Source organism: Pinus tabuliformis, chromosome Q (genome assembly GCF_031772625.1).
Source record: "Pinus tabuliformis cultivar Carrire ecotype Pingquan chromosome Q, CPIR1, whole genome shotgun sequence".
NCBI classification, from domain to species: Eukaryota; Viridiplantae; Streptophyta; class Pinopsida; order Pinales; family Pinaceae; genus Pinus; species Pinus tabuliformis.
In genome coordinates this window covers 1,001,180,881-1,001,201,366 of record NC_142296.1, presented here as the reverse complement: position 1 = coordinate 1,001,201,366, position 20,486 = coordinate 1,001,180,881, and the positions used below count along the sequence as shown (strand labels likewise).

General features: G+C 28.1%; 1 protein-coding gene and 2 long non-coding RNA genes across 3 annotated transcripts; all 3 read left to right on the top strand.

The window, feature by feature from the left end:
• Window positions 1-10,694: 10,694 nt before the first annotated feature.
• LOC149222867 (cysteine-rich receptor-like protein kinase 25) lies at window positions 10,695-12,827 on the top strand. The gene is made up of 7 exons (XM_089387701.1): window positions 10,695-11,121; window positions 11,242-11,361; window positions 11,591-11,730; window positions 11,848-12,058; window positions 12,176-12,272; window positions 12,476-12,703; window positions 12,794-12,827. The coding sequence occupies exons 1-7, from the start codon at window positions 10,695-10,697 to the stop codon at window positions 12,825-12,827; spliced, it is 1,257 nt and encodes a 418-aa protein (XP_089243827.1).
• Window positions 12,828-19,018: 6,191 nt separating this feature from the next.
• LOC149222866 (uncharacterized) lies at window positions 19,019-19,472 on the top strand. The gene is made up of 2 exons (XR_016249669.1): window positions 19,019-19,214; window positions 19,298-19,472. It is a non-coding gene; the product is annotated as an uncharacterized LOC149222866 (long non-coding RNA).
• A 59-nt stretch (window positions 19,473-19,531) lies between these two features.
• LOC149222865 (uncharacterized) lies at window positions 19,532-19,979 on the top strand. Its single transcript, XR_016248933.1, has 2 exons — window positions 19,532-19,611; window positions 19,725-19,979. It is a non-coding gene; the product is annotated as an uncharacterized LOC149222865 (long non-coding RNA).
• Window positions 19,980-20,486: the final 507 nt, after the last annotated feature.

The following is a 20,486-nucleotide window of genomic DNA, read 5'->3' as shown; positions in this document are numbered from 1 at the left end:
AATGCAAGGGATGTTCGAGGATTCAGATTTTTTGGGTTTGTAATGTTGGTTGTGAATTGGATTAATGGTTCTTTTGCTTGTAGTAATATCTCTATTTGGCCATTATTGAATAGGTTTCTTATATTATTAGATCTTATGCATCTTTTATATGTTGACATATTTTTAGGGAAAGGAACCATGATGTAGACAACTTATCAAAGGATGGCCTTCTTCTGAAAATAGATCATCGGCTGATTAAGGAACGTGACAACGATTTTCATGAGGAGCTTCATCTTTTTGTTTATGTTGCTTGAACTTTTATATCGCAGATGTCTGGTATGGCAACATTTTTCATGTCTATTGTTGCTATATTGTGTTTTTCTTATGTATATCCTTGGTGTTGTAAGATTGTTGTTTATATGGACCTTTGGGCTCATGTCTACATGTATTTCGAGTTGTAATGAATTATGTTTCTTATTTTGAGCCTCTTGGTTGTAGTTAGTATTTGTCTATTTTCTCCAGAGCTTATGGAGATGCTGGTAGATAATACTTTTTGATGTTTTTTTACTTTGGTGGTCTTTATGAAATATGTTGTTATTGATGACAAAAATCATGCTTGGAATACACTTTTTAAGTGTATATGCAAAATGTAATCTCATCATTTATGAATGGAATTATGTTAATTTCATTTCATTCATAAAATGAAATTAAAATTTGAAAATATTGATTCACCCAACAACGCCCCCCCCCCCCCCCCCCCCCCCCCCCCCCCCCCCTCCCTCCTCCCCCTCTTAGTGTTTTTCTCAATATTCCAAATCATTTCTTCAAAGATCATCGTTGGTCGATGCACAAATAACAAAGCACAACTTCTAGCCTACAAATATCTATTATCATTTGCAAAACGCAAGGGATGTTCAAGGATTCAGATTTTTTGGGGTTGTAAAGTTGGTTGTGAATTGGATTAATGGTTCTTTTGCTTGCAGTAATATCTCTATTTGGCCATTATTGAAGAGGTTTCTTATATTATTAGATCTTATGCATCTTTTACATGTTGACATATTTTCAGGGAAAGGAACCATGATGCAGACAACTTATTAAAGGATGGCCTTCATCTGAAAATAGATCATCGGCTGATTGAGGAACGTGACAATGATTTTCATGAGGAGTCTCATCTTTTTGTTTATGTTGCTTGAACTTTTATATCGCAGATGTCTGGTATGGAAACATTTTTCATGTCTATTGTTGTTATATTGTGTTTTTCTTATGTATATCCTTGGTGTTGTAAGATTGTTGTTTATATGGACCTTTGGGCTAATGTCTACATATATTTCAAGATGTAATGAACTATGTTTCTTCTTTGAGCCTCTTGGTTGTAGTTTGTATTTGTATACTTTCTCCAAAGCTTATGGAGAAGCTGGTAGATAATACTTTTTGATGTTTTTTTTACTTTGGTGGTCTTTATCAAATATGTTGTTATTGATGACGAAAATCATGCTTGGAATACACTTTTTAAGTGTATATGAAAAATGTAATTTCATCATTTTATGAATGAAATTATGTTAATTTCATTCATAAAATGAAATTAAAAATTTTAAGATTTGAAAATAGTGATTCACCCTCCCCCCTCCCTCCTCCCCCTCTCAGTGTTTTTTGCAATATTCCAAATCATTTCTTCAAAGTAAAGATCATCGTTGGTCCATGCACAAATAACAAAGCACAACTTCTAGCCTACAAATGTCTATTATTGTTTGCAAAAGGCAAGGGATGTTCTAGGATTCAGATTTTTTGGGTTTGTAAAGTTGGTTGTGAATTGGATTAATGGTTCTTTTACTTGCAGTAATATCTCTATTTGGCCATTATTGAAGAAGTTTCCTATATTATTAGATCTTATGCATCTTTTACATGTTGACATATTTTCAGGGAAAGGAACCATGATGCAGACAACTTATCAAAAGATGGCCTTCATCTGAAAATAAATCATCAGCTGATTGAGGAATGTGAGAATGATTTTAATGAGGAGTCCCATCTTTTTCTTTATGTTGCTTGAACTTTTATATAGCAAATGTCTGGTATGGCAACATTTTTCATGTCTATTGTTGTTATATTGTGTTTTTCTTATGTATATCCTTGGTGGTGTAAGATTGTTGTTTATATGGACCTTTGGGCTCATGTCTACATATATTTCAAGATGTAATGAATTGTGTTTCTTCTTTTGAGCCTCTTGGTTGTAGTTAGTATTTGTATACTTTCTCGAGAGCTTATGGAGATGCTGGTAGATAATACTTTTTGATGTTTTTTTACTTTGGTGGTCTTTATGAAATATGTTGTTATTGATGACGAAAATCATGCTTGGAATACATTTTTTAAGTGTATATGCAAAATGTAATCTCATCATTTTATGAATGAGATTATGTTAATTTTCTTCCAAAAAGAATTAATATTGTTTTCTTGATATATTCATATTTTATTTTTGTATCATTTTATTGGTGGACATAATTAAAGTCTTATACAAAAGTTTTCTGAGACCATTTTATTGGTAATGATGGAAATATGAAAGTTTTATGGAAAATTATGTGGTTTTATATTTAAATTGTTTTATTTATTTTTTGGGTTATGAGAGGTGTTTACAAGTTTAATTGGAAATTATATTTGTAGTAGTTCGAGAGCATGTAGTTTGAGGTTCAAATTTCTTATTAATGTTGTGAGTTGTAAATGGAAGCATATATAGATTAATTTAAAAGTTATAATTTCTTATTAATTTTGTGGATTGTAAATGGAAAGATATATAGACTAACTTAAAAGTTATAGTGATAATAAATTTAAAAGTTATAGTAATTGTGAATCTAATTTTCTATAGGGAGTAAAATTTAGCATAACTTAACCATGTTACTTTAAATAACCTTACTAATAATAACGAATCCTTAAAAAACTTATTTTAAATATAAAATTATATTTATATTTATAAAATGTAATTTTAAATTATATAAATAAATAATTATAATTTATTAATTAATACATTATAAATTTATTTTAACATAAATAAATATATATATATATATATATATATATATATATATATATATATATATATATATATATATATATATATATATATATATATATATATAGATATAGATATAGATATATATATATATATGAATTATTATTATGAGAAGAAAACAAACCATTAAAATATTTTGTAAAGAATTTAGTTAACTAATAATTTTTATTAAAAAGAATTGATGATTCGTTAAGCTAACAACAAAAAGATCTTAATAGAAGTTTAACAAATTAACTATACTTATAAATAAATAGGTATGAATTTGAAAAATAAAATTATTAATTAAATTTGATAATTTTGATACCATAATTTTAATGATTTTGTTGTTTTTTTTGTAATTTTAAAAGTATGTGGTTTAATTTATAAATGAATTAATTTTTTATTATTAAAATTGTAATATATTTTTAAGTAAGATTGTGATTTTTTTTTGTGTTTAAAATATATTTTTGAATCATATAGAATTAAATTTATGGAGTATCTATATTTTACAAATCAAACAACTTAAACTTAAATTTAAATTTTTAAAAATCTTTTTTGAATTTAGAAAATCAAACAAAAAATTATTCTGGAAAAAAAGTTATTTTATCTATTATTGAAAAACTCATTTTACAACCCAGTTACAATATATTTAAATAATATCAGTTCTTAAAAAAATTTACATATGAAAAAATTAAATTCCTCTAGACTCATGTTAGAACATTATTTAAAATGAATCTATACTCATTTAAACTATTCATTTAAAAAATAAAAATCAATTAAAAAATAATTAATTTTAATTAACAAATTATTTATAATAAACCATTTATTAATCAAATTTTATCCTTCATAATCATGAACTTTTTTTAATTCAACTCCCATCGAAAATGGAATGTAATGACCATCATAAGAAGTCCATCAAAAACTATCGAAGATGTTATTATATCATGGAAGTCCATCAAAAACTATCGAAGATGTTATTATATCATGGTTGGTTATTCTTGAAGATCATCTAAATTCGAACTATGTTTCATGCCCCCACTTATTTAACCAATACAAAATTACCCAAAATTGGTAAATCAAAAATATTTTCCTAAAATAAATTGAGAAAGCATTGTTAAAATATATTATTAAAATAATGATTGATAATTTACATAGTCCAAAATATATATTTTTAAGATAATGATTGATAAGTTACATTGTCGAAAATATATTATTAAGATAATGATTGAAAATTTATGTGGTTTTATATTTAAATTGTTTTATTTATTTTTTAGGTTATCTGAGGTGTTTATAAGTTTAATTGGAGATTATATTTATAGTAGTTCGAGAGCATGTAGTTTGAGGTTCAAATTTCTTATTAATGTTGTGAGTTGTAAATGGAAGCATATAGATTAACTTAAAAGTTATAATTTCTTATTAATTTTATGGGTTGTAAATGGAAACATATATAGATTAACTTAAAAGTTATAGTGATAATAAATTTAAAAGTTATAGTAATTGTGAATCTAATTTTCTGTAGGGAATAAAATTTAGCATAACTTAACCATGTTACTTTAAATAACCTTGCTAATAATAACGAATCCTAAAAAAAAAATATTTTAAATATAAAATTATATTTATATTTATAAAATTTAATTTTAAATTATATAAATAAATAATTATAATTTATAAATTAATACATTATAAATTTATTTTAACATAAATAATATATATATATATATATATATATATATATATATATATATATATATAATTTATGAATTATTATTATGAGAAGAAAACACACCATTAAAATATTTTGTAAAGAATTCAATTAACTAATAATTTTTATTAAAAAGTATTGATAATACGTTAAGCTAACAACAAAAAGAACTTATTAAAAGTTTAACAAATTAACTACACATAAATAAATAGGTATGAATTTGAAAAATGAAATTATTAATTAAATTTGATAATTTTAATACCATAATTTTAATGATTTTGTTGTTTTTTTTGTAATTTTAAAAATATGTGGTTTAATTTATAGATGAATTAATTTTATTATTATTAAAATTGTAATATATTTTTAAGTAAGATTGCGAATTTTTTTGTGTTTAAAATATATTTTTGCATCTATAGAATTAAATTTATGGAGTATTTAAATCCTACAAATTAAATAACTTAAAATTAAATTTAAATTTTTAAAAATCTTTTTTTAAATTTAGAAAATCAAACAAAAAATTATTCTGGAAAAAAAGTCATTTCATGTATTATTTAGCAGAGAGGCTCATTCTTACATGTGAAGAAATTGAATTATTGAGCAGAGAAACTCATTCTACAACCCAGTTACAATATATTTAAATAATATCAGTTCTTAAAAAAATTTACGTATGAAAAAATTAGATTCCTCTGGACTCATGTTAAAACATTATTTAAAATAAATCTATGCTCATTTAAACTATTCATTTAAAAAAATAAAAATCAATTAAAAAAATAATTAATTTTAATTAACAAATTATTTATAATAAACCATTTATTTATCAAATTTTATCCTTCATAATCATTCATGAACTTTTTTAAATTCAACTCCCATCGAAAATGGAATGAAATGACAATCATAAGAAGTCCATGAAAAACTATCGAAGATGTTATTATATCATGGTTGGTTATTCTTGAAGATCATCTAAATTTGAACTATGTTTCATGCCCCACTTATTTAACCAATACAAAATTACCCAAAATTGGTAAATCAAAGATATTCTCCTAAAATAAATTGAAAAAGCATTGTTAAAATATATTATTAAGATAATGATTGATAATTTACATAGTCCAAAATATATTTTTAAGATAATGATTGATAAGTTACATTGTCGAAAATATATTATTAATATAATGATTGAAAATTTATGTGGTTTTATATTTAAATTGTTTTATTTATTTTTTGGGTTATGAGAGGTGTTTATAAGTTTAATTGGAGATTATATTTATAGGATTTCCAGAGCATGTACTTTGAAGTTCAAATTTCTTATTAATGTTGTGAGTTGTAAATGGAAGCATATATAGATTAACTTAAAAGTTATAATTTTTTATTAATTTTGTGGGTTGTAAATGGAAACATATATAGATTAACTTAAAAGTTATAGTGATAATAAATTTAAAAGTTATAGTAATTGTGAATCTAATTTTCTATAAGAGTAAAATTTAGCATAACTTAACCATGTTACTTTAAATAACCTTGCTAATAATAACAAATCTTAAAAAAAACTTATTTTAAATATAAAATTATATTTATATTTATAAATTTTAATTTTAAATTATATAAATAAATAATTATAATTTATTAATTAATACATTATAAATTTATTTTAAAATATATATATATAGATAGATAGATAGATATAGATATAGATATAAACTTTATGAATTATTATTATGAGAAGAAAACAAACCATTAAAATATTTTGTAAAGAATTCAGTTAACTAACAATTTTTATTAAAAAGTATTGATGATACGTAATCTAACAACAAAAAGATCTTAGTAAAAGTTTAACCAATTAACTATCCTTATAAATAAATAGGTATGAATTTGAAAAATGAAATTATTAATTAAATTTGATAATTTTAATACCATACTTTTAATGATTTTGTTGTTTTTTTTGTAATTTTAAAAATATGTGGTTTAATTTATAAATGAATTAATTTTTTTATTATTAAAATTGTAATATATTTTTAAGATTGTGAATTTTTTTTGTGTTTAAAATATATTTTTGAATCTATAGAATTAAAGTTATGGAGTATTTAAATTCTATAAATTAAACCATTTAAACTTAAATTTAAATTTTTAAAAATCTTTTTTGAATTTAGAAAAACAAACAAAAAATTATTCTGGAAAAAAGGTCATTTCATCTATTATTGAGCAGAGAGGCTCATTCTTACATGCGAAGAAATTGAATTATTGAGCAGAGAAACTCATTCTACAACCCAGTTACAATATATTTAAATAATATGCATTCTTAAAAAAATTTACATATGAAAAAATTAGATTCCTCAAAACTCATATTATAACATTATTTAAAATGAATCTATGCTCATTTAAACTATTCATTTAAAAAAATAAAAATCAATTAAAAAAATAATTGATTTTAATTAACAAATTATTTATAATAAACCATCTATTAATCAAATTTTATCCTTCATAATCATTCATGAACTTTTTTTTATTTCAACTCCCATCGAAAATGAAATGAAATGACAATCATAAGAAGTTCATGAAAAACTATCAAAGATGTTATTATATCATGGTTGGTTATTCTTGAAAATCATCTAAATTCGAACTATGTTTCATGCCCCACTTATTTAACCAATACAAAATTACCCAAAATTGGTAAATCAAAGATATTTTCTTAAAATAAATTGAAAAAGCATTGTTAAAATATATTATTAAGATAATAATTGATAATTTACATAGTCTAAAATATATTTTGAAAAAGGATTGTTAAAATATATTATTAAGATAATGATTGATAATTTACATTGTCTAAAATATATTATAAAGATAATGATTGAAAATTTATGTGGTTTTATATTTAAATTGTTTTATTTATTTTTTGGTTTATGAGAGGTGTTTATAAGTTTAATTGGAGATTATATTTATAGTAGTTCCATGTAGTTTGAGGTTCAAATTTCTTATTTATGTTGTGAGTTGTAAATAGAAGCATATATAGATTAACTTAAAAGTTATAATTTCTTATTAATTTTGTGGGTTGTAAATGGAAACATATATAGATTAACTTAAAAGTTATAGTGATAATAAATTTAAAAGTTATAGTAATTGTGAATCTAATTTTCTATAGGAGTAAATTTTAGCATAACTTAACCATGTTACTTTAAGTAACTTTTCTAATAATAATGAATCATAAAAAAAACTTATTTTCAATATAAAATTATATTTATATTTATAAAATTTAATTTTAAATTATATAAATAAATAATTATAATTTATTAATTAATACATTATAAATTTATTTTAACCTAAATAATATATATATATATATATATATATATATATATAGATAAACTTTATGAATGATTATTATGAGAAGAAAACAAACCATTAAAATATTTTGTAAAGAATTCAGTTAACTAATAATTTTTATTAAAAAGTATTGATGATACGTTAAGCTAACAACAAAAAGATCTTAATAAAAATTTAACAAATTAATTACACTTATAAATAAATAGGTATGAATTTGAAAAATGAAATTATTAATTAAATTTGATAATTTTAATACCATAATTTTAATGATTTTGTTGTTTTTTTTGTAATTTTAAAAATATGTGGTTTAATTTATAAATGAATTAATTTTTATTATTAAAATTGTAATATATTTTTAAGTAAGATTGTGAATTTCTTGTGTGTTTAAAATATATTTTTGAATCTATAGAATTAAATTTCGGAGTATTTAAATTCTACAAATTAAACAACTTAAACTTAAATTCAAATTTTTAAAAATCTTTTTTGAATTTAGAAAATCAAACAAAAAAATATTTTGGAAAAAAGGTCATTTCATCTATTATTGAGCAGAGAGGCTCATTCTTACATGTGAAGAAATTGAATTATTGAACAAAGAAACTCATTCTACAACCCAGTTACAATATATTTAAATAATATCAGTTTTAAAAAAAAATTAGATTCCTCTGGACTCATGTTAGAACATTATTTAAAATGAATCTATGCTGATTTAAACTATTCATTTAAAAAAATAAAAATCAATTAAAAAAATAATTAATTTTAATTAACAAATTATTTATAATAAACCATTTATTAATCAAATTTTATCCTTCATCATCATTCATGAACTTTTTTTAATTCAACTCCCATCGAAAATAAAAGGAAATGACAATCATAAAAAGCTCATGAAAAACTATCGAAAATGTTATTATATCATGGTTGGTTATTCTTGAAAATCATCTAAATTCCAACTATGTTTCATGCCCCACTTATTTAACCAATCCAAAATTACCTCAAAATTAGCAAATCAAAGATATTTTCCAAACATAAATTAAGAAAGCATTGTTAAAATATATTATAGCATTGTTAAAATATATTATTAAGATAATGATTCATAAGACATCTGGTCCAAAATATATTTTTAAGATAACGATTGATAAGTTACATTGTCCAAAATATATTATTAAGATAATAATTGAAAATTTATATGGTCCACGTAGCAGACCATCCACCGACCATGTAAGAAACCCATGGGCCATACCAATAGAGAAAAAAGGAAAAGAACCTTAGGACAAGTAGAGAAGGCATGTCTCGTTTAGCACCAACCAACCCGTGTACGAATTTTTCAGGGTTACATGTTCGGACGGCCAGAGGTTGGCATGTCAATTTTGATTTCTCCGACTCACTGTGGACTTGGTTTATTTTGACAATTCCCCTCACCATTAATGCAAAGACAGAGCATTTCGCCTAAACATTAATGCCAATACTTGCCATGTGAATAATGTGATGTATAAAAAACCGACTTTCTCTACAGCTGTGGGCTGACTTTAACAATGTCCACATAAGGATATGGAATCCAGCTTCTTAGTTTTTAAAATAGGAAAAGAGGGTGGAAAAGAGGGTTTGAATAGTGTTTAATGGTGGAAATGTATTCAGTATTATCAAAGATGGTTAGTTTGCTAAAATTAAATCGATGTTGTCGCTCTATTGTAGCTTGATAATTGTAATCTAGATTAATCTTAATAACATAATGTCATTATTGTAACTTGATAGTTGTAATAACATGCTGTGGCTATCGTAACTTGACAATTGTAATCTAGATTAATCTTGATAACATGCCATCACTATTGTATAGTTGTAGTCTAGATTAATTTTGATCTAATTAACCATTGTAATCCATATTTCCAAAAATTTATATAGCAGGGAAATTTCCATGACTTTTGCCAGAGTCGAATGTACACAAGGTCAAATGGTCCACGCATGTTTACATCCTCTTTCGCCGAAGACTTTCGGCATTTCAATTCCAATTCTAATTACAATACTCTGCTGTAATTCGAAGCAGTGTGTCGATTTTGCAACCCTCAACCCTCGTCCATCTGACGATTTCCCTTCCCATCGATCCAGGTCGTTGCTTCTTGTGTTTCAATGATGTAATTCCACGCATGGTATCAGAATCCCATATTTATCAGAATCCTTGACAGAGCCTACTGGTTCGAACTTCTTGTTCAATATGTATATATTGTTAAACTTGGCTAATTCTAGCAAACAGGCAGCTATTCTATTTCATTTCATCGGTTTACTATTCATCACCAATTTTCCTTCTGTTACATCACAGATTAGCTCACACGCCTGCAGTAATGCCTCTACTTATGCCAATGGAAGTACTTTTTCGAGCGATTTGAATAGGTTAATGGGTGATCTAATGAAGAACGAACCTCAAACAAGGTTCAACACTTCTTCCAATGGCAAAAGTCCTAACAGAATCTATGGCCTCCTCCAGTGCACAGGTAACATATCTAGCCAAGACTGTTCAATCTGTTCACAACAAGCAAACGATAGTGTTATACAACTTTGTGGAAAAGACGTCGGCGCTCGAGTATGGTTAGAAAGCTGCTTCCTGCGATACGAGAACTTCAGCATTTTTTCAAAGTTAGACACCAATGGGACTTATGATCTTATCTGGTTATGGTAATTGAAATTAGTACAAGTAATCTATACAATTTCAAGACCAGTACTTCAAATCTGCTTTTCAACGTGTCTGATGAGGCCTGCAATTCTGCAAATAAGGGATTCACTCAATACTCAGCTACATGTTCTGCCAATGGAACCGTTTACAGTTTAGTTCAATGTTGGAGAGATTTGTCCAGAAAGGACTGCAGATCTTGCTTTCAACTACCAACAAATGACCTCCACGGATGTCGTTCACTGAATGGAGGAGCCGAGGCACTATCGGGAAGCTGCAGGGTTCGATATGAAATATATCCTTCTTTTAACACTAGTACTGCTGGGAATAGTACTAGTCCACTTCCATTCTCTAACTCCTCCGGGGCAAACCCTCCTGCCCATACGACTCAGGTGACTCAGGCGAATGGAGCTTCACACACCACGTCAAGTAATCCCTCTTGGCCACATCTAATTTTATGATTTCCGCGCGTTTGGGGATTTTACAAATTGATTGTAACTTCAATGTCTGTAAATAACAGTACAATGCATTACATGATTTGCTCTACAGAAAATTCTCTGGGGATTGTGGCAGGCGTCTTTGTGGCGTTAATGGTCTGTTTGTTTGCCCTGAGGAACAGACTGAAATCTTTCTTTTCACGGAACCCAGTAACATGTCAGGAGAATGAAGGTAGAATCAGCGGAATTTATCTCAGATTTTAAGAATAATTTACCTTATTCTTGTTTATCTTATTCTGAACTTATCTTGATGGGAGATTTTAAGAACAATTTTCAAAATATTCTAAATCTACCCTCTAGAAATAAAATTGAATCTATAACCAGGCATCTCTTTAACACAATTCAAATTTATGTTATCTAATGAAATTAGATTCTTATTTGCCTCTTCTTTTTCCATGTAGAAAAACATGTTATTGATCCAGAATCGACACTAATCGAACATGAGCAAATTCTTTTCACCTTAGAAGCACTCACAGAAGCAACGGATAATTTTCATGAAAACATGAAGCTTGCAGAGGGAGGCTTTGGCCCTGTATACAAGGTATTTACCTACCCACTATTGTTTGCAAGTTTAACGCTATTACTTTACATCATCTTTCAGATAGAGGAACAGGAAGAGGGATTTTTCCATGGCTTGTTGATGGACTGATTCTTCCAGGGAATAACGAGAGATGGAAAAGAAATAGCAGTGAAGAAGTTGTCTGTAAGGTCTGGACAGGGCAAACGAGAGTTTATGAATGAAGTGAAGCTTGTTACCCATGTCCAACACCGAAATCTGGTAAAGCTGCTCGGATGTTGTGCCGAGGGTCCCGAAAGGTTGCTTGTTTATGAGTATTTGCGAAACAAGAGCCTTGACACCTTCTTGTTTGGTATGTCATTTTGAATTTTTTTTACTGTATGAGGGAAAGATGATCAATTTTTCACAAATTAATGAGATTGATATGTAAAAGGTTTTGAAAATTAATATTCTTTGAATACAAATACAGATCCGGAGAAGAAGAGACATCTTGATTGGCAAAAACGCTATAACATCATAATGGGAATAGCTCGTGGTCTTCTTTATCTTCACGAGGATTCACAGTTGTGAATAATTCACAGAGACATTAAAGCAAACAATATTTTGCTTGATGAAAGGCTGAATCCTAAAATTGCAGACTTTGGGTTAGCAAGACTCTTTCCTGAAGACGAGACTCACATCCATACAAGAGTTGCAGGGACATAGTGAGAATATTTCCCTCTACCCTTCTCTATGCAATTTGTTTGAAGTTCATCAATTTGTTAAACAGCTTAACATTTATGCAATCATGTGCCACAATCACCCCCAACTTATTTGAAGAGTTTCTGATTGGAGTATGTAGCGGTTACATGGCGCCAGAGTATGCAATGCAGGGGCAACTATCCCTGAAAGCTGATGTGTATAGCTTTGGAGTGTTAATCCTTGAGATTGTGACGGGAATTAAAAACAGTGATATAAATTTTTCCCCAGAAATGCAAAGCCTAGCCTATCAGAATGGGTAAGACTTCAATTCATTATTTTTTTGGTATGAATAACAGTGGATTGCGATAAATCAGAATAATGATGATTTACCTTGGATGGGATGTAGGCATGGAGATTACAGAAGCAAGGGTGTCTTCTGAATATGGTTGATTCCACAGTAATGGAAACATGGCAGCAGGAGGAAGTCGTAAGATGCATTGAGGTTGCTCTTCTATGCACGCAAGCTGATTCAGGCCTCCGTCCAACCATGTCTAATGTTATATTAATGATCTCAAGCTCTCCTGTAACATTACTAAATCCAACACAGCCCGCATTTCTTAAAAATAGTGGTGAGAGTAACGTCATTACTGAATTAGAAGCTAGATGGGTCCCTTTAGGTTTGATTGTAAATAAAAATATGTAAAGTACACGGGCGGGTTAGGAGATTGAAATTATTTTATTAGAGGTTGGTTAATTAATAATTCATGGCGTCCACGGACAAGGGGAATTGGATTTTCTAGCGGTTAGCGTCTTCAGCAAAAATGTCCAATGTGTGTACATCAGTAGTGATAAGACAGCAGTCATCACCACTGATTTCATGGTAATTTGTTTCAAAATATTGGGGAATAAATTGTTTGTGTAACCTCTCATATTTTGTCGTTAGATGGTTACAGTTTTGATTTTATTTATTTTATAAATTCTTATACTCTCCTCCGTGTCAAAAAGCCACAAAATAGTTTAGAAATTCTAGCTAGATTATGAAAATTTCTGAAGAAATTTTTGAAAATCTTGGTTATAGTTGTTAAATTTCACGATTTTGGATGCCTTGGGATTTTTAATAGTACTGAATCCATTTTCACTTAAAAAATAAAAAATAAAAATAAAAATAAAATAAATAAATAAATAAAAAATGATTCAAACATTCTAACACTCCAATTATCTGATATTTTGAATTTCTTTTATTGGATTCTGATAAAAAAAACTGTCTTCTAAATTATTTTGTTGCATCCATAAACAATGATAAGCATTATATATTTTGAATTTTGATCTTATTCATTTTACTAAATTATTATATATTTGATTAGTTTAAACATTAAAATTAAAATTTCTCAAATTATGTTGTGAATGTATAATAAATACAAAACATATAGTAAATAAACATACTTTTTAAAACTGAATGTTGATATAAATATAGATTTATATATGAAACTTGTAATGCATTTGAATGAATATAAGCACGGTAAGCTAACCTCCATGTAAATGATCTATGAAATAGTTAAATTTAGGAGAAGTGTTAAGGTAATTTGGAGGTTGTAAATATGAAGAAGATAACTTATACTATATAAGTATAATTTAGGAGAATAATATATGAAATAGTCACATAATTGTAGTGTTAGGGTAATGCGGAGGTTCTAAATATGAAGAGGATAACTTATACTATATAAGTTTTACTTATGATCTAATACATGATTTAAATATTATTATGATATGTAGTAAGTGTGGTTTTTATAGGATGTATAATTTGTTTAGACGGTTTATTCAACGATATGATTTTAAGAATAGTAGTTATACAATGTTACTTTATATAGGGTGTTTACCTTAGTTATATTAGAAAGGGTGAAGGTATTACTTACTAAGTATTTTATTAGCTTTAATTTTATGAAAACGGCTGAAGGTATTTTTTACTATTTCTCTTTTAAAACCTAGAGTCTTCGAAAGGGGAAGGTTGTGTTAATGCTCCCTTAAACATGTGATGGAAACTTCCAATTACCTATTGAGGAAGCTTGGTTAGATAGTTGAAGCTTCTACTTATGGATTTTGGCATTAGGTCAATATAATTCACATTCTAGCTTAGTTCAACAAAAGAATTATAAGATATGGAACATTGAAGTAGGTTTGGGAGGAAGGATGAAAATATTCTTGGGGATTAGATGTATCATTCTTGTTTTTCTACCTGGTTCCTATTGTGTTTAGAACATTTGTTATGGTGCATTTTTCATATTTTTTTGTGTGTTGATCATTGATTGGTGATTATTGTAATTTTGTTATTGAAGATTAATAAATGATGCATTTACTTGATTTACCACCCTACATTATTTGATGTGAACATATAGCAATTATGCATTAAAGGTAGTGATTATTTTTCACTGACACGTATGCAAGTTATCTATACTACAACTACACATACATACTTTAGACATGTACACTAGTATAGTTAATTGAAGTATTGATTATTAAACTTAGTTATTAAATCTTAGCTTGATTGGACCTAATGGTTAAGAACATGTGTTTCCTTGTAAGAACCCACAGGTTCAAATCAAAAGACAAGGAGAGTATGTACACTTCCATAGACTCAAGGAGAGTATGTACACTTCCATAGACTTTAGTAATCAAATTGTTGCACAAAGGGTGTATGGGAGCATATAGTTTGAGGCACTACATTTTATGTGCAAAGTTTAAGACATTGAGGAGCTTATGCTACAACAAAGAATGTAGATCAATCAACTTACTTGCATGAAGTCAGAGAATTAGGTCACTAGGTAGTAGACCTACTGGTTCACCAAAATCCACAATAAAAAATAATCATTGGTTAGTTGTAATCTAAGGGTTTATTTGGATTTCTTCCAAGTCTCTTATTGGTTCACCAAAATCCACAATAAAAAATAATCATTGGTTAGTTGTAAGCTAAGGGTTTATGTGGATTCTTCTAAGTCTTACCTTTAGCAAATTTCACCTACTGGACAAGTTAGTAAGGAGCACTACATTCAAAGAAAATTTCTACAAAGTATCTTCTCTTCAACGTGTTTATGGAAAAGCCCCTAGTCTCTAAGCCACATCATGCATGAAGTTTCTTTAAGGAAAACCTTTGGTGGCCTAAGTAGAGTTGCAATATGCCCTAACACGTTCCCGCAAGCATGTCAAGAAGAAAGCAAACAAAAGAGTAAACCCTGAACTAGAGGAACCATTGGGCGGAGATACAAATCCCTTCCTGATCAAATCATAGCCTTTCACACCTAAAAATTGGTGAGTTCCTATAACCAAAAAAGGTTTTATTCTATCAATGTTATCCTTTAGTAAACAATTCCACTTCTGCAAGCATAAAACCAAGTTGAGACAAAGCAACAAAGTATAAAATCGAATTGTGAATAACCATAAAGCCAACACACACAATTTTTCTTATGGGGAAACTAATGAGCTATGCTTTTTCCGTGGCTGAAGGGTCAACTTCAGTTATGTAAATTCTAAACTCCATGAACTTGCTACACATTGTGTCAAATAATGTACCGACCACACAAATTCTAGTTAATAATTTGCGACATCCACAATAGATCTAAGTACAAGAACTATAGACACTCAATTCATCAAATAAATCAAGCAAGAAACAATCCACATTGTAAATGCATCACACATGATATAATACAAAAGGAAATGTGGTTGGATTGGTAGGCCCTTCCCATCGAACACACATTGCCTGTGAGAAACTTAAATCAAACTCAAATAGCACACAATTGCATATCAAAGAAATACCAATTTAGATTCATGTCACAGTTATCCTTAGATTACATTACATGCAAAGACGCCCAACAATCTTACTCGATCTTCTTTACAGATAAAATTATATCATAAGAATATTGTCAACCTTTGTTTATAGGGACTATAATCATTTATATAATTTACAATGTAAATTCTTATGGCCATAGGGTCCATTGCCACAAGTCTAACCCAAAAGCAAATAAGTGATCTAAATGGATCCCCTTTCAATTTTTAAAATGAACACGATTTCTCTAATATATATCTTATAACCATGTAGAAATTTCGCAACCCTATTATACAGGTCCACAATTTGGTGAATACTTTCCCCTCATAAACATCATCCAAGGTTTACCACTAATATGCCACTGGAATGAAATTCCTTTTGTGCCTTCTTCAATAACCATTGGTCTGGTTGAATAAGAGAGAGCTTCTCGACAATTTCAAGGAAGAAACCCATGTTTTGATTTCCATTCTGGGGATGCACAAATACACTATCCATGAAATCTTGTTACAAGAACCTGTGTAAGTTACAAGACCTATCATTTGAAAAGGAACTAAAGGTAGTGGAGTTTGTGTTGCAAGATGAAGAATCTGACCTAGTAGAGGAGCATAATTCAAAAGAAGAAGAAGAACATACTCTTGGACTGAGGAGATTAGTTTTGGAAAGAAGAGAACTAAAAAGGTATATTCCACTAGACTTTTGTTTTAGTTTTGCTTTGTCTATTCTTGATGATGATCCTAGAATTCTTAGGGAAGTAGTGAATCGAGAGTATGGTAAAATATGGAGAAAGGCCATGGTTGAGGAAATGGTATCCTTGGACAAGAATGAGGCTTCACATCTAGTTGAGTTTCTGTTTGGAAGAAATCCCATTGGTAGTAAATGGGCGTTTACAAAGAAGTTGAATTCTTAAGGTAAAGTGGAGAAATGAAAAACTTAATTAGTAACAAAAGGTTATACCTAGGATGAGGAAATTGACTTGGTGAAATTGTTTCTCATATTGCTAAGTTAAATTCTATTATATTTCTCTTATTTGTTGTTGTTTCTTTTGATCGTCAAGTAAACATACATGTGTGAAGACAACAACATATACGTGTGAAGACAACATTCATAGAGGGGGATTTGGAAGAAGAAATCTATATGAAACAAAGGTTTTACAATAAAAAGTAAGAAAAAGCTAGTTTGGAAGTTAAAAAAAATCTCTATATGAATTAAAAAAGCTCAAGGAAAAACATAATTGAATGGAAACTTTTTTTTTAAATGGAAATTTCAATAACAATGTCAAACTTAAATGTTATATACATTGAGGAGTATATGGAATTCTAGATGAAGGGCTTTTTTCTAATCACATGTGTAAATAAATAGTAGATAATTTATAGCATTTTAAAAATGTTATGTCACCCAAAATTAAATAAACAATAAGTTAATTAAAAAATAATTAATTAGAATTTGAAGTGATAATTAGAAAATGAAATAATTACATTAATTAATTACTATTACATTTTGAATAAATGAGATAATAAAAAATATAATGTCATTAGTAAAATAAAATCAAAACACATTAATTAACAATATAATGGTAATTATATTTTAAAAATGAAATGATTAATCAATCTAATTAATTAATTTAATAATAATATTAATCACTATGTAATATAATTAATCAATTATAATCAATATAATTAATAAATAATAATAATTATGATTGTAATATAATTAATCAATATAGAATTGATGTCATGGTAACTCCCGTAATTTTAAGAAAATAAAACATGAAGAAGATGTATTTGAAAGGAAATTATATATTGATGTCATGATAACTCCCCTAATTTTAAGAAAATAAAACATGAAAGAGATGTATGTGAAAGGTTCACAGTTAGTCTTAATATTTTTAATGATTTTATATATATTGATGTCATGATAACTCGGATGTATGTGAAAGGTTCACAGTTAGTCTTAATATTTTTAATGATTTTATATTAGTTTTTTTTGTTTTTAAAATGTTAATAATTATTTTAAAAAATTTAAAATAAAATAAATATTATTATTATTATTATTAAATAATATATATATAATTTTGAATCATTTTAAAATTAATATATAATTTTTGGATAGTTTAATTGGTAATGATTGTGTTTAAGAAATTTTAGGTTTATAAGTTTTTTATTTACTTTTGTTTATAGAAAATGTATATTTATAACATCTAAATGTTATAATGATAATGATTAAATTAATTTTATATCAAATCAAAAAATCAAAAGCTAACATAATTATTATTTCTTTTAAATAAAAAAACTTAAACAAATAAAATAAAATAAATTTATAAATTTATAAAAATATTATATTTATATTTATAAAAAATAAATAAATATATATATATATATATTAATATAATAAAAACTATTATAAACTATATGGTAGGTAAATAGATAGTTGTTTTATTTGCTAAAATATATTATTAGTCCCTGCCATCTGGAGGGACTATAGTAACCGTTCGGAGGGCAGATAACATTAAATCGCCGGGTTTTTTAGTGGTATTTTTAGTTATATCATAAAGTTTGCACTTCAACTTCTGTTGGCCATCTTATTTGGCCTCTTCCCGAGGCGGAAGAGGCCGGACCATATCTTAAACTGCTACTTACCTACAATCAACTGGCCTTGACGGTTTGCGGTTTCGATTTAATGCTGACATTAATTCCTTAATTTTTACTGTTAAGTGCGAATGGGTACATATCCTAAGTTGCTTGTTCTTTGAGCTATCTGAGGAGGCTGAACGTGTCACTCTGCATGCATAACAGATGCTGTATTTCTTGCCTCTTACTCGTGCTTTACATTTGGTTCATCGTCCACAGCTTGAATCCAAAGCTTATTCCTGCAACCTCTAAGCTATCATCGTCCACAGCTTGAATCCAAAGCTTATTCCTGCAACCTCTAAGCTATCGCGACTGGATTTCACCGCTACCATTCGACATGGCTGCATGTGTACACAGAGCTTCCATGGAGTCCCTCAGAGCAGGTGGACTCTCCCTTAAAACGCTTTCAGTATTGACTGTTAATTAATATTCGTAAGTTTAACCATTTTTCCCAAATTCATTACAGGGCTGTTGCGGCTCTCATGTCGTTCTTGGTGAGCAGAAATGGAGAGAGCGCTGGTTCAGCTCCTTTCATCTGCACTGCGGCTCTCATGTCGTTCTTGGTGAGCAGAAATGGAGAGAGCGCTGGTTCAGCTGCTTTCATCTGCACCTGCACCAGTACCACAGAAGACAAGGTATAAAACTTACCGTTGAATTATCCTCCATTCTGTACTCTATTTACAATAATCGTTTCACATTTAGGTCTCTAAATTTGGCTATGCATGCACGCTTATTCACCCAACAAAATGGGGTTTCTCCAGTCCCGGTGGCTGCCAACGGGTAAGTCACTCCCTCAAGGTATCGCCTTCCTTGTAGTCACGGTAACAATTTTTCCTTTTTCCTATGTGGGTATTATTTCATTCCAGTGATAATGTTTGTTTACTTGAATGTAGGTCGCAACTTCCGTTGTGGAACGAACTTCTGGTTCCAACATTTGACTCATTCACCATTCCAGGCTCCCTTGGAAAAGCCTAAATAGTTCTCAAGACTTAGCTATTGAGGGTTTGATCGATTTTACTGAGGGTTGGAGGAACTGTTGTTCCCGTAGTCTTTAATTAGATTTATTAAATCCAGAATGTATTTAAGGTTTTTTCCGCATAGGGTTTACATCTTGTAACTTAGTTACTATTAATATTGCAGTCCTAGTAGTGAATAGATATGTTACTTCATTATTATACAATGGCTTGACCACTTTTGAGCATCCTTAGCATGAATACGATCTTATTATTCAGAACTTAAAGATATAAATTTCGTGTTAAAGATTTGGGGTTTCAATGAGCAGTTTTGATTGTAATTTCTGGGTTTTTCTTTTATCAATTCCATCCCTACAGGATTGGTATTTTCATTAATGTATGGCTTTCATGGCTGACAGAGAGACCCTTGCATCCAACAGGGTTGTTTCTATGCCCATGTGTTGTTTTAATATTAGATTATTTATCACACATTTGGACTTTTTTGGGAGCACACCTCTGTGTCGTCTCGAACTAACCAATGTTACAGTCAAATAATAAATACATAACCATTTTTATTATGGCAAGGTAAATTCTTCTTTACAGGAAATTTTTATCATTACATAATTCCCTTACAGTTTGGCTCGCACTGATTTTACATGATTGTGGTTCAACATATGTTATTCTAAATGGTTAATCGACTCT

What these genes read in the sequence shown, in the direction of transcription:
- LOC149222867 (XM_089387701.1), top strand. Translation starts at nt 10,695, where the DNA reads ATGGTAATTGAAATTAGTACAAGTAATCTATACAATTTCAAGACCAGT. An exon ending in AGCTTCACACACCACGTCAA is followed by an intron (nt 11,122 to 11,241) that starts GTAATCCCTCTT and finishes TTTGCTCTACAG; the next exon opens with AAAATTCTCTGGGGATTGTG. An exon ending in GCTTTGGCCCTGTATACAAG is followed by an intron (nt 11,731 to 11,847) that starts GTATTTACCTAC and finishes TGATTCTTCCAG; the next exon opens with GGAATAACGAGAGATGGAAA.